We start from the raw sequence: 15132 nt of genomic DNA on the forward strand, positions 1-15132 counted from the left end.
AGGTGAGGCACAGTCATTGATGGAGGAAAGTTACTATTGTCCTAAGTCTGATGAATAATTCCCAGTCTCTCTCTTACCTGTCAGTCTTCAAGTTCTTAGGAGAGAGAGTGTGGTGGATCCAGCTTGGGAAGGGGCACCCCCTTCTCCCACCAGACCTATTTTTAATATCTGAAGGACGTATAAACATTCAGGTTTATATAGAGGAGGCCTTTCCCAAAGAAGAGGACTTATTGCATACCAATAAGCCACCATAGGAGAAGAGCCCGGGTTTTGCTAGGGGAAGGAACATGAAAATTCTTAAGTTTGAAACTAGAACAGAGTTCAAATGAATGGTCCACAGATGTGTTTTATTTCACTTAAAATACTGTTTTTAAACGAATTTGGTTACCTCTAGCTGGGATTTTCACTGCTCTCAATAGATAATCTTGTACCTGGCCCATTTTACTCATGGATTTTTACCTGCCCTATCCTAGAAAGCATGAGGGTTTGTGTTTCCTTCTGAGAACTCAACTTGTTGTTTGCCCTGGGGAAAAAAAAAAGTAGAAATGGGATAATGGAAGACTAACCAGTATTCTGACAATTAGATCTTCCACTAATACTGCTATGGCATCAGGGACATCAGCTACAAATATATTAACACTTGTTGTAATTATTTATGTTGGTATAATTACTTCCTGATAATGATTATTTGTTTTTCCCTAAACTCTAAGTGACTTTGGTGAAAGAACCACAAGTTTTTTACTTATCATCTTATCTCCTGCATGTTGCTGGCATATAGTAGGTACTTAACCAATCAACCAATAGTAGGTACTCAAGCAATATTTATTTGAACTGATGGTTCAACAAATGTGTTGGCTAAGAAAATGGATTTGAAGCATTTCAATAGGTGTGCTTTTGAGATATTGCTCTGAATTCATGGTCTGTAACTTATGGTCCAAGTTTTAACACTGAATGTGCCATGCCCCAGGAAACCCCTCTGTGCTGGGAAAAGTGAGATAATTGTTCACATTACTTATGGAAGTCAGTCAAGAAATGTGTTCATGTTAGGCCCTCATTGCACTCTTCATAGTCCTGCCCTGAAAGTTCTCAGTTACACTGTGTGGGTGCTATGCTCTGCATGTTTGTGTCCTCCCAAAAATCATATGTCAAAACCCTAATCCCTAATGTGATGTGATTCAGAGGTGAGTTGGAGGGGAAGTCTTAGAGTCATACCTCTCCTGATGGAATAAGTGATCTTAGAAGAAGAGACAGAGAGACCAGAGTATGCTGTCCCTCACTGACACATGAGGACATGATGAGAAGATGGCCATTCATAAACAGGAAGCAGGCTTTCACCAGATTCCAAATCTACCAGGGTTCCATCTTGGATTTCCAGCCTTCAGAGCTGTGAGAAACAAAGTCTCATCGTTTAAGCCACTCAATTTATGGTAGTTTGTTATAGCAGGAACAGCAGGCTAAGACAGTGGTGTTACCCCCCATCTGACATGGGACTGAGCTGAATCTCAAAGGCCTTGCTTGTGGGGACAGTGCCAGTAATGGTAGATTTAAAACTCAACCCCAGTTCATCTCCTACACCTGCTCTTCTGTCTTCTACCTGACAATGTTCTAAGAGTTCAGAGTCCTGGGTTATGAACTCTTGTCTTCAATAAGGTTCTAGTCTAGCATAGGTGGTGAAGTCATGCAGGTTATGATTAACACCAGCCTGGGAATTTCCCTTCACATCACATTCATCAGAGATTTTCTTCTATTTTTCTAGAAGATGGTAGTATAGGGTTGTATTAGCCAGGGTCCTCCAGAGAAACAAAACCAAGAAGCTATAAAGTAAGAGGTTTATTACGATGGACTAATTCACATGAATATGGAGCTGAGGGGTTCCATGATCTGCTGTCTGCAAGCTAGAGGCTCAGGAAAGCCAGTGGTGTGGTTTGTGGTGCCAGTTCATCTCCAAATGTCTGAGAAGCAGGCATGTAGATCCATGAAGGCAGGTGAAAATGCACGTCCAAGCTCAAGCAAAGACAACAGATTCCCCATCCTCTGCTTTTTTATTCAATTCACACTCTCTCGATGGATTGGATGGTGCCCACCACACTGGTGAGGGCAGTCTTATTTATTTACTCTACCAACTTGAATGCTAACCTCTTCCAGAGACATCCTTACTGCCACATTCAAAAGTATTGTTTTACGTGCTCTCTGGGCATCCCTTAGCCCAGTCACATAAAATTAACCCTCACAAAGATCTTCTGAAATAGATGTCTTTAAAAAAGTCATTCCAAGTGGTTGGGATGACACATAAATAATGGAGGTCCTCAAAGAGGGGAGCATACTACTTGATACAGCTGAGAGCTGAGAGAGGGTGTATCTGATTTGGAGGTGTCAGGGAAGACTTTGTCGAGGAGATGTTATTTGAGTTGGTCTTGAAGGGTGGCCAGTATACATGGTCGGGGGGGGGGTAGATGAGAAGGAATTATAGCCACCGAATATTGTGTGGACAAAGACATATGGCCTGGCTTATTGTCACCATTCAGTCCTGGATTTGGTGTTAAGTGGGGAAAACGTGATCCTGGGGTGAAGATTAATACACTGCTTTGTGAATAAAGTCAATAACTATTGAGTATGCTGTGCCCGACAGCATGGCGCTAGATAAACATGAATGACTGAAGCCAAGACCTGCTCTCTGCTTTTGTTGAGACCAAATGTATGAGTGTGAATTTTTTAGGGAACAGTCAGGGTTGATGTATTGCTAAGGGCTATAACAGGAGGTGTGGATTAAAATGAACTAAGGGGGGATCCCTGGGTGACTCAGTGATTTGACGCCTGCCTTTGGCCCAGGGCGCGATCCTGGAGTCCTGGGATTGAGTCCCGCGTCAGGCTCCCGGCATGGAGCCTGCTTCTCCCTCCTCCTGTGTCTCTGCCTCTTTGTCTCTCTCTGTGTCTATCATAAATAAAAATAAATAAATCTTTTTAAAAAATGAACTAAGGAAGGAAAGATTATCAGGAAAGACCAATGGGAGAAATAGAGCTTGATACTTAGCTTTACCCTGCCCCAGGAAGTCTTGTGTTTAGTTTAAAGATAGTGGAGGGGAAAGACATTTTGAGCAAGAGGAACAGCATATACTGCAAGAGGGGAGTAGGCCCAAATGCATTGTGTACTGGGAGGGGAATCAGGAGAGAGGATCAAATACTGTGAAGCTAGGAAGGAAACAAAGAAATATATAGTACTATGCCCATTCTTTTGAGAGAAGGTTAACTGAGATGCAGAGAGGCCAACTAGGAACTGGTGAAGCTTAATTCAAAGGATTTGGACTCTATTTTGGTTCAGATAGTCACTATACCACCTAAACCAGTCAGGATCAATTTTGTTTTCAAGTGACAGAAAGCCCAAAACATAAAAGTGGCTTCAATGGGATAGGCATTGAATGAATTGCCTCTCTTGTAAATGAAGTCCAGAGGTATCCCTAGCACATTTCCTTCCCCAAGGAACATCTCTCCCTCTCATCCCAATACTTGTAGGCATCGAAACTATCAGCCTATTTATTCAACCCATAGCCCTGGCCGTACGACTAACAGCCAACATCACTGCAGGCCACCTATTAATTCACCTTATTGGAGGAGCTACTCACACCTTAATAAATATTAGCACTACCACAACTCTTATTACCTTTATTATTTTAATCCTATTAACCATTCTTGAATTCACTGTAGTCTTAATTCAAGCCTACATCTTCACCCTACTAGTAAGTTTATATCTACATGATAACACCTAATGACCCACCAAACTCGTGCATATCATATAGTTAATCCAAGTCCATGAGCACTGACAGGAGCTCTCTCAGCCCTTCTTATAACATCATAAACCTAATCATATGATTTCACTTCAACTCAATAACCCGACTAGCACTAGGACTAACAATCAACACGCTAACTATATATCAATGATGACGAGATGTCATCCAAAAAAATACATTCCAAGGACATCATACTCCCATTGTCCAAAGAGGACTGTGTTACAGAATTTTATTTATTGTATCAGAAGCATTCTTCTTTGTAGGATTCTTCTGATTTTTTTACCACTCCAGTTTAGCTCCAACCCCTGAACTCAGGGGTTGTGGGCCACTTATAGGCATTATCCCCAGGACTTGCCTGGTGTTGCATTATGTCAGGGACCCAGGCTTCTCTGCCTTGTGGCTTTGCCATGGCTAACCAGTGGCTTCCACCTCACAGTCCAAACTGGCTGCTAGTGCTCCTGCCATCATGTCTGCATTGCAACCAGCAGGAAGGAAGAAGGAGCAAAGAAGGGTTCATTCCCTCCGTATACGTTTTAAATATCATGCTTTCCTCCTTGCCTTTGGCCAGAACATAACCACATGATCATGCTTAGCTACATGGAGGGCTAGAAAATGTAAACTTTATTATAGAAGACTATGTGCACAGCTAAAAATGGGGGTTTCTGATTACTAAAGTGGGAGAGAAGCAAGGATATTTTTTTTGAGAAGCAGGGATATTGAAGAACAACCAGAAAGTCTGACACCCTGCGTGGCCTTTGGCACCATCATAGAATCCTCCGAGCCTCTGTTCTTTCTCAGTAAAATGGAATAATGCACATTTAGTTCTTCAGGTAAAAATTCAGGTAGCATATGGAAAGTATCTGGTCTAGCATTTAATACCTATTCGGTGCTAAATATGTTTTCATCCCCCCCCCCCCACTTTTAAAGGTCATTGTTATTACATATCCGGGGAGGTAGAACAAGAGCTTCTGCTGAATTGAAGACCAGGGTCTTCGTGTGCTACAGTGTGGAGGAACAGTTTCTTAAGTGTTTTCTGGCTTGTTGGTTTAATTGATTGATATGAGTGGTAGAATTTTTTTCCCAATAATAATTTATAAGGAAGTGCAGTGTATGGGTGATTCAGGCAGAGGTGGGAATCCTAGAAGCCCACTGGCTTCCCCCACCCCCAGTCTTTCTCCTCTGTCTTTGAGTTCCCTCATCCATCGGATCCCCAGGTAGACGCCCACTGGACAGACAGATAAAGTAGGGCTCATTGTCAGAGAGTGAGAAAATAGGACAGAACCCAGACCTTTCGTTCCCTCAGTAGGCAGGTAATGAGCATCTGCTTTATGCCAGGAACAGTTCCCAGTTCTGGAATGGGGTGCAGCTGAGAACAAGAGACAAATGCCTTGTCCTTATGGGGCCTATATTCCAGAGTTGGGGGTATCCAGAAATTCTTGGGTAAAATCGCACTTTGAATTGATTCGCATCATCTCATTCTACATATTACGTTTGGGGGTTGGGGGTGGTGAGGAGGCAACTCCCATGTATACTGCCTGTTTGAGATCCTGAATAGTGTGACTGCATAGACACAGGTGATCGAATGAGCTCATGGAAACTGCTTGTCGCATTACCTGTTGTTTATTTCCTTTGGTTATCTTGGAATAGATGCTTGTGACATGAGATGGCTCCATTAACCCTGTGCCAGCCAGTTCCAAATGGTTAGGCGAGGCAGAGCCATTAGAAGTTAATGGTGATATATTTGGTGCTATGTTGGTGGTGGTGTATGATACTATTCAGGGGCAGCCCCGGGTGGCTCAGTGATTTAGCACTGCCTTCAGCCCAGGGCCTGATTCTGGAGGCCAGGGTTTGAGTCCCACATTGGGCTCCCTACATGGAGCCTGCTTCTCCCTCTGCCTGTGTCTCTGCCCACCCCCCCCCCCCCGTGTGTGTGTGTCTGTCTCATGAATAAATAAATAAAATCTTAAAAAAAAAATACTATTCAGGATTTCAGAAACTTCCAGAACCCCACCAGGTTCGTGAGAGAAGTACACATATAAGGAACAAAAGCACATGTGGGATTCTGAGAATCACTCTATTAGTGGACGCTTGGGCTTCCAAAAACTCCTGATAAAGTATAATTAGGGCATGCCTCTTAGATCCTACTCTCTATTTCCTGCTCCCAGTGTAATCCTTGGCAAGATGATTCAAGTATGCTGTCTGGCGATGAGGACAGAGGGAATGGTCATATTCACAGAAAAAGCTTTGCCCTCACTTACTACCAGTTTTAGACTTAGAGGTTGTGTTACAAAAGACAGCATGTGGGACATGTCCCCAAAAAGCCACCTTTGGTTCCGACGTGCTCACCAAAGAGAGATGGGGAGCCCAGGTGGTGTGAAGGGAAGGCTGGCAGCTGGGTCACTGTCCTTGCCCCATAACCTGGCCCAGGGGTACTGTGGCCGCTGAGCCATTGGACTAGCTTCTCCTCTTTCCTGAGGTGTAAGGGCCCACGGGAGCACATCACTTCCCTTGGACAACTGGGATTAGCAACCAAAATAGTCCTCCAGCATCTAAAAGATGAAAGCTGTTTAATCTCAAATTTTCAGAGGAAAAAAGATAAATTTGTGAAACTGTGACAACTCCTATTACCCCTGCCACCATCACTTATTACGTGCCAAACACTCTGCTGCCCATGGCACTCATTTACCCCGATACATTCCATCTAAGTTTACCTCTATAATTACACAGTGGCGTGGCTATTACAACCTTGTTCTTACAAAGGAGGAGACAGATGCTCTGAGAATTTAGGATACTTACCTGTGATTGAAAGCAACAGCAGAGCATTCTAACCCAGGCTGATTCCAGACTAAACAGTTGCCTCACAGACTCGCCCTGGTCAGGCTGTTGCATAGGACATAAGCCTTAAATGCACAAGGTCTTGGATGCCTGTGTCTGCCATTCATTCATTTCTTTATGCCTGCTTTTCAGTTCATGCTGCAAACCATACTTCTCTAGGTGTCTTAGAAAAGCAGTGATCAAGACAAAGATCCCTGCCTTTATGGAACTTACCATCTCCTGTTCTAATTCTTAAAAATTCAGTATTGCTCAGTCAAGGCAAGTGACATTATTATTTTTGTAAAGGGCCACAATAGAATTTGAGTTGAAAAAGTAAATACTTCCCTCTTTTTTTTTTTAAATCCAGATTTTTTTTCCTCCTTGTTTTTCTAAGCCCGTTCTAGATGCTACTGGCCTAGAATATATGGTGATCTGTGTGTTGGAGTGATTACATTTCTTTCTGTCCTGACAATTAAGTTGTAGCTCTGCCGTCATGCCTTTGGTATTTGTTCAGGGAAAGTGGGAAAGCATCGATGAGCCTGGAAATCGAGCACCAGGGCAAAGAGGGAAATACGGTCATCTGGAGGCTTACTGGAAAGAAGTGGTGCACGCGTGTGTGCAGGGAAGGGCCAGTGCATGGGTGGGAGCTGGTGAAAGCTCCCTGCGTCTGGCCTGTAATGGAGAAAGGGTTAATGGAAGATGGGGGAGCCCTCAGACGCTGCATCAGAGTTGATGGGATTCCAAACCACACACTGCGAGGATGCTGCAGAGAGCAAAAAACATTTGCAAAGGATGGGAGTGTCCTGAGGAGTGAAAAGAGGTTCCAGAGAACAGTGACTCTGTTTTCAGAAACATGTAAATTACATGACAGATGAAGAAGGGTGACACCCAAAGCAGTTCCAGGAGGCACTTCAGGCAGCGCGTGACTTGGGGAAAATAACAAAAAACAAAACCCAGGGGGAATGTAGGAAATGGCAAAGCAGATGGGAAATTAACCAAAAATTGAGAAACACTAAGTGGGTTACAGTGGCATTTGTGAGACAGTAAGAGAATTAGAGTCTGAAGGGAAATAGTGAATAATAAATATGTCTCGAGAACATTTCAAATAATCAGATTTTGGAAGTTAAGGGAGACTTATGACCGTAAAGGCAAAAGAGAGAAAATAGAAATCAGAGGGAATGAGACATTTTAAGTGAGAGTTCAAGGCACTTCGGCAGCCTGTATATGGTTGACTTTTGATGGGAGGACAGAGGGACCCTGGAAAGGAGCGCATGAGTAGCCACAATAAGCATGGCCTTAAAAAGACCAGGTTGCATCTGGGATGGGGTATTAGAAAATATGACAGGCTGGAAAAGTAGTAAAGAAACAACAACAAAAATGCTAGGAAATGCCTGTAAATCTTAGCTACTGTTTATTAGGTGACAGCCATAAACCAGGCATGGTGCCAGGCATTTTTAGTGTACCATCCCTCGTGCTACCCCTAAACCCAGGAGTTAGGTAACAGTTAGCTGAAACCACATGAGACTGTCTTGGTTACTTCATACGGTTTAACCTGATCCATTTTTTAAAAGGAAAGAAATGAAGGCTCAGAGAATTTTGAATATACTGCCCAAAGTGACACAGACGGGAGCATGGAGCCAGGCTTTGATCCCTGTTCTGTTTTCCACGGCGTGGAAATTGCAATTCATTCTTTTATTCATCAGCACCAGCTGTGTGCCAGGCACTCTCTTTGACACTGGAAATATGATACTAAACATGGAAGAGGTCCCTGCCTTCATGATGCGTACTGTCTACTGGTTAAAAAAAAAAAAAAAAAAAAAAAAAAACCCAAGCCAACGACAGTCAAGGAGCAGCTGTCCAACAGGAGTAGAATGCAAGCCTCGTGTCATCTTAAACTTTCTGGCATCACATTAAACAAATAAAAAGAAATAGATGAAATTAATTTTAATAATATGTCTTATTTCACCCAAGATGTCTAAAATATTTCAACGTGAAGTCAATATAAAATGATTTATGAGATTTTTTACGTGATTTTTTTTATATGGAGTCTCCAAATCTAGTGTGTATTATGCCCAGGTGACACATCTCCATTCAGACTAACCAGGTGCTCAATAGCCACATGTAGTTGGCGGCTGCTAGATTAGATTAGACAGTACAGGTCTGGAGAGAACTTGATAATTCAGGCCTAATTTCTTTTGCAGTCATAATTTAGGAAAAATGGCCTGTTCTTCAGTGTTATTTCTGATCCCCTCACATCAGCCATTCACGGGGCACAGAATACAAATAATAGACAAGTGTTTCTTTCACCTGAACTTAGCTTCATACACCTAAGTAGATACCAAAGGAGTCTTGTACGTGTGTATGTCATGTAGTTTACATATTTTCTAGTTTAACGTGATGTACGTCATTGACAATTAAAAAAAAAAAACAACTACGTGGCTTTACTATCAATGGTTGATAATAACACAGGAGAAAATCCTCTGCAAACCCCTGGAGCCTCCATCCTGCCACATTTTGCCAGCATGCTTTCCTGTATTTATTGCTCCTAATGGAAATATTGAAGATGTAATTTGAAGCTTAGCAGCCACCAGAATTTCTAATATTTCATCTGGTCACTAAAAGTTTATAATCCATTTTTGAGAGATAAACAAAACAGTGATAAGATTTTACTGTTTAATACAAGTACCCAGCAGGTGTTAATGGGGACCAAGCAATGGGGTGTGTAATGGGATTTCCCTAGGTAAAGAATTTTGCTCTGGAGCTAGTTTAAATGGGAGGAATGTCTGAGAAAATATGGATTGTCATTCCTAGAAATTGGATGGGGGAATTAAGGTAATAGGTGCTTGCATCCTGACAACTTCACAATGAAATTACTGTTCAGCAAAAAATTCTGTTAGAGCCCCCCCCCCCCCAAATACACACAAGGGGCTGAAGACTGTCACTAAAAAAAACAAGAAAGGAGAAACAAAAAATAATATTAATGTGGAGTATACAGACCTATCGGTCCAGGATATTGAATCTTAAAGGAACACAGACAATGAAGGAGCACATCCATATAGTGGTTTCCATACTATCTGAAGAGGAGTGATCACATCTAAATAGTCACCTTGCTCATTCCATCTGATTTCACCACAAGATGGGATTGAGTAGAGAAAGTAAAGATGGGGAATTAAAGAAAGGGAGGTTTGAGTAAATTCAACTGGCAAATCAAAAGATCTGGATGCCCAGTGGTACATGCTAGCTCCTTGATTAAAAAGATGACTGTGATGTTCAGGTCACACGACATGTAACCCTGCAGATGGCTCTTGCCAGGGCCACATGTCTATGTCAAAACCAAAGCATTTGCTCTCTGGTCTGCCTTTTCCAAAAAGATAACAAACTGGGTGTTTTTGAACCTTTTGAGAATTGACTGACAATTTGAGTTCATTCGCCTTTGGGTCATTGGGTAGATCCAACCTGAACTCAATCCATCCCAAAGTGTTGGACAGATCAAAACCTGGCTTGATAGCTAACTTGATTCAACAACAACAAGAATAATAAATTAAAAACCTCAGCAAATTGGCTGACCTAACTCCGAGTTTGGGGTAGCAGATACAGAGACTTGATCACTGATTGCCTGTGAGCTCACGTAAAGACTACTTGCTTTGTCTGCAGTGTTTACGTTGAGATTCCATGAACAGTATTCCATCCTCTTCCATTGTTCTATGCCTTTGGCGTTTCGGTTTCCTCCCTGCAGTGCCTCACCACCCCTTATCCCTGGCCATTCACCCGGCCAGCCCATGCTCTTCCACTTTGTTTCCTTTTGCCAGCTCTGCCTCTGCAATAGAATTGGCCACTCTATTCTTTTTTTTTTTTTAAAGTTGATGAAGCATTTTTTTTTAATTTTTTTTTAATTTTTATTTATTTATGATAGGCACACAGTGAGAGAGAGAGAGGCAGAGACACAGGCAGAGGGAGAAGCAGGCTCCATGCACTGGGAGCCTGACGTGGGATTTGATCCTGGGTCTCCAGGATCGCGCCCTGGGCCAAAGGCAGGCGCTAAACCGCTGCGCCACCCAGGGATCCCTGGCCACTCTATTCTTAATGCTCTTCACCAGCCTACTTAATACATATCTCTACTTTTACACCTACTGTTTTTTTTAATATTTTATTTATCTCTTCTTGAGAGACACAGAGAGAGAGGCAGAGACATAGGCAGAGGGAAAAGCAGGCTTCACGCAGGAAGCCCGATGTGGGACTCGATCCTAGGACTCTGGGATCATGCCCTGAGTCAAAGGCAGACACTCAACCATTGAGCTACCCAGGTGTCCCTACACCTACTGTTCTGTACTGCAGTTATTGATTGAAATATATTTGTTTATTTTTGTATCATTTTTCCTATCACAGTTCTTTGCACAGGTCATGACACATAGTAGGTGTATGCAAGTATTTCTATTGGATGGATAGATGGATGAACATATTGATGGATGGATGGATAGATTGATGGATTGGCAGATGGATGGATAGATGGACATAGGGACAAGATGGATGGGCTCTTGGTTGTAGACGTGGATGGTTGGCACTTCTGGTGATCTATCAACACACTCAACCACCAGACATGAACTCCAGCCTTACAGTGTACCAGACAATGTAACAAGCCTAAAAATAATCATGGGGAACAAAACAAAAAGTCAACTGGGAAAATATCAATAGCCTAATTTAGCCCCCCCCATTAATGAAAGGTTAGCAACCATAAACGTAAATGTTGGAAGTTGTCCTCTGATGCAGAGATAGAAGCGTTTTTACTTCTGCCTCTCTTGTCAGCAAATCTATGCATCACTCCTTTATTTAAAATCTTTCATGGATCCCTCTGACCTTCTGAACAAAATCCAAACCCTTTAGGATGGCATCCAAGTTCCTTTAGGATCTGGCTTCAGGAATCCTCTCCAGACAAATCCCACTGCGCCTCAGCTTACTAAAGCTATTCCCTGCTTTGCCCAGCATGTGTCATGCTGCCGACCTTTGCTGACTCTTCTTTACTCAAGGTGATTCCTTTGCTCAGAGTTCTTTTCTCCTCCTCCTTCATCTTTTTTCTTTTTTAAAGATTTTACTTTTATTTATTCATGAAAGACAGAGAGAGAGGCAGAGACATAGGCAGAGGGAGAAGCAGACTCCCTGTGGGGAGCCCAATGTGGGACTCGATTCCAGGACCCCTGGATCACACTCTGAGCCAAACGCAGATGCCCAACCACTGAGCCACCCAGGTGCCCCATCTTCTTTTTTTTTTTTTTAAGTAGGCTTCATGCTCAGCCCTGAGCCCAGTGGAGGGCTTGAGCTCATGACCCTGAAATCAAGACCTGAGCTTAGACCAAGAGTTGGACCCTTAGCTGACTGAGTCACCCACGTGCCCATCTCCCACCTCTTCTTAATACTTTCATTTTTCAAGATTCCCCAGGAAGCCCCCCCACCCCAAATCCCTTAGGTTGAGTGAGGGGCCTTCTCTGCACTCACTTCTTCCACTTACTGTGTATCTCTGCACCAGCAGCATTCTGTGTGCTGTCATTGTTTATATGCCTGTGTCACTGAGTGATGAAGATGTGGGTAGGAGGGCGGACAGGCACTGGGGTTTTTATTTCTGTATCTATAGGACTCCCCATAGGGCCTGACACATAATAGACATGCAGCAAATAGTTGTTGAATCAACAAAATATCCTCCTAGGAAATGATCACAGATACCGCACATGTACCAAATAGAAGAGTGATTACTCTCTGCTCCTAGAATTGCAGTGGGTTTTTTTTTTTTTCTGTTTCTTAAACAAACACTTTGCAGAAAACCTGGAGAAAACAAAGATACACAAAAGAGAATAAAAGGTACCTTAATCCTTTTATGCGTAGCAAACCCTATTTTTATCCTCTTCTGCTTGTTTAACATCAGTGAGCATTTTCTCCTAGCCATTAACTTGTCATCAAAGACATGATTTTTAAAAACTCAAATAGTTCATTGAATGGATACGCATTATTTGTTCTTTGCCTTTTTCCCTGATTTCTTTAACTTCTCCTGGGAGACCTGACTCTCCATCCACAAGACACAGCCTGCACTCTGGCAGTCCAGGGGCACACAGTGACCGGTTAGGTCCATATCTCCTTTTTGAAATTGTTTATAGTCTATTTCTCCTCCTTAATATTTTACTTCTTCAGCTGCTTTTGGTGTTAAAGGAGCACAAAGCAGAAAATGCCACGGTTTTGAGATACCCTGTCTCTCTGGGGGATCTCCGAATATTTCAATGCACCGTACTGCATTAATTGAGTACCTGTTAAGTGGTGTATTCCCTTGGAAGTCTCCAACAATATCACCTTTTTCTCAAGCTACAAGGAGATGTGGACTCCCGGGGACCCTCCCTCCCAAATCCTGGGAAGCGAGCTATGCCTTACCTCCCTCCCCATCTGCGTCCAGCCCGCCTCCAGGCAAGGTGGCTTGGAGGAGTGGTGGAGGCAAGAATACCATAAGGCAGGTAAATGTCATGTGCACTGATGTACTAGGCCGATGGTTGACCTTGCGGATGTTATATAAGACAGATGCTGAGGCATTGTCCTTGTTGCTTCTCTCTCCCCAACCTTCACATCACTACATACCTGCTAAATATTCTCTACTTGGTCCTATTCATGACGACTTGTACTCTTCCCTTCTCCCCCTCCTCTTTTGGGGCCACAACAGAGCCAAAACCAACATCAGCTCTGACCTGGATAATAAACATCCCATAACTTACCCCCGCCTGTATCCACGCTGGTCCCCTCCAACCAATTCTCTACACAGCCTTCAGGGCATATTATACAAGAAAAGAAAAGTCTGATTGTATTGCTTCCTTAATTAAAACCTTCAGTGTGCTCCTACCGTTTTAAAACAAAGACAAAACTCTTTAACATGGCCTGAGAAGCTTTGCACTATCTCCCCTATTCACTTTCTTAGCCACACAACATCCCACATTCTTCTGTCTCTCTCTGCTTTGGTCTCACTGGCTTGCAGTCAGTCCTTTGTGTGCATTGCCACAGGGCCTTTGCACATGCTGCCTGCTTTGCCTGGAATCTGCTCATGTCTCTTTTTCTAACCCAGCTAATGCTAACTCATCCTTCGGGCGAAGTTGCACTTCCCTGCAGAAGCCTTGCCTGACCCCTCTTTTACTTCCAAATAGCACATCCACCTCATTATTACAACACTTGTCATAGATCTGTAATTAATGCCTGTCCTCTCCTTTAGACTCTAAGCTTCATGAGGAGAGGGATCATATCTGTTTCCTTATTCATCCTCAGCCAAGTTGCTGAGTCCTGGCATGTAGCAAGTGTTTAATAAGCATTAGTGGAATGACTAGTGGCATACCATTTCTTTGAAGTTGCATACCATATGGTTAATGAGCCATCAGCTTCCTTTAGGGAAACTTGTTTAAACTTAACAGAACATGGTTTAAGATCCTCCTGTAGTATCATTTGGACAGAGGTCTATGGATGTGGCAGGACAGAAAGTTTCCATCCCATGTGCTAACTACAGTCAATTGATAACATCTGTGCAGGATGGGAGATTCTGAGGGTGAGCATAGGCCCATGGAAATGAGTGCCTGCCTGGGTACTAATACCCACACAGGTATAGGCCACTTGTCATGAGTGATGATGGCCATGTGAGGCTTCACTTTCTGAGTGTTACACAGATGGTGCCATCCACTCGTCTGACCTCTTTCCTTCTTTCCTAAAATCTTGTCTTTCTCTCTTCCCCTCTCTAGATTTATGGTCAATGTGACATGGGATGGCAAAGACTTGTCCTTCACTGAGGAAGGCTACCAGGTGCACCCCAGGCTGGTAGTGATCGTGCTGAACAAGGACCGAGAATGGGAAAAGGTGAGCATCCTTCTGCATGTATGAAGATGCCGGGGAGGGATGAAAGCATGGGCAACAGAGGTGGCCAACTTACTCCTTTTCCCAATACATTTCCTGCTGAACTGCTCCAGATCCCATCCCATGACCAGAAGCAGATCATTCTTGGAACGAGATGGACCAAATATCGTAAGGTGTAGCTGGAATGCTTTTTCTGGGTAAACTGTGGTAACTGTGTGCTGATCCTCGTGCTGGCTTTTCTAATCTCATTAGGAAGGGTCCTTTAAGGACTTAGAATAAATAATTTAAAGACTACAGTTTGGTTCACATTGTTGTAATAGCAAATGTTCACTATATAGCAGTGATCACACCAGTTTTCCTAAACCCCATATTAGGTACCCTATTTACACATTTGGCCATAGAGATGAACCCCTGTATTTTCATTTACATAGTCATTTATTTAAAGTCAAATAATTTCCAGGACATAAGTGTATCACTTCTGTAAATCAAAGGTTGGAGAGGGAGGTTCTGTTGTTTGTGAAGTACACTGTCTAGCTACATGTGTATTAACTATTAAAGATATAAAACAAAAAAAATAAAAAATATAAAAATATAAAACAAAGCTCTGCAGGAAAAAAATCATCACACGTCCCACCCAAGCCGTGTCCTGAGTCAGACAGGGGAGACGTCA

At 42.9% G+C, this 15132-nt stretch overlaps 1 protein-coding gene across 3 annotated transcripts in view; it reads left to right on the forward strand.

The window, feature by feature from the left end:
- Positions 1–15132, forward strand: part of GRIN2A (glutamate ionotropic receptor NMDA type subunit 2A) — a 546872-nt gene that overhangs the window by 415473 nt on the left and 116267 nt on the right. For all 3 annotated transcript variants that reach the window (XR_004816765.2, XM_025416531.3, XM_025416530.3), the window contains exon 5: positions 14351–14465. Coding sequence is in view for 2 of the 3 variants with exons in the window: in XM_025416531.3 (XP_025272316.3) it covers positions 14351–14465 (115 nt within the window). In the remaining variant the exon portion in view is untranslated. The remainder of the gene's footprint in view (positions 1–14350; positions 14466–15132) is intronic.

This window comes from Canis lupus, chromosome 6 (assembly GCF_003254725.2).
Source record: "Canis lupus dingo isolate Sandy chromosome 6, ASM325472v2, whole genome shotgun sequence".
Lineage (NCBI taxonomy): Eukaryota > Metazoa > Chordata > Mammalia > Carnivora > Canidae > Canis > Canis lupus.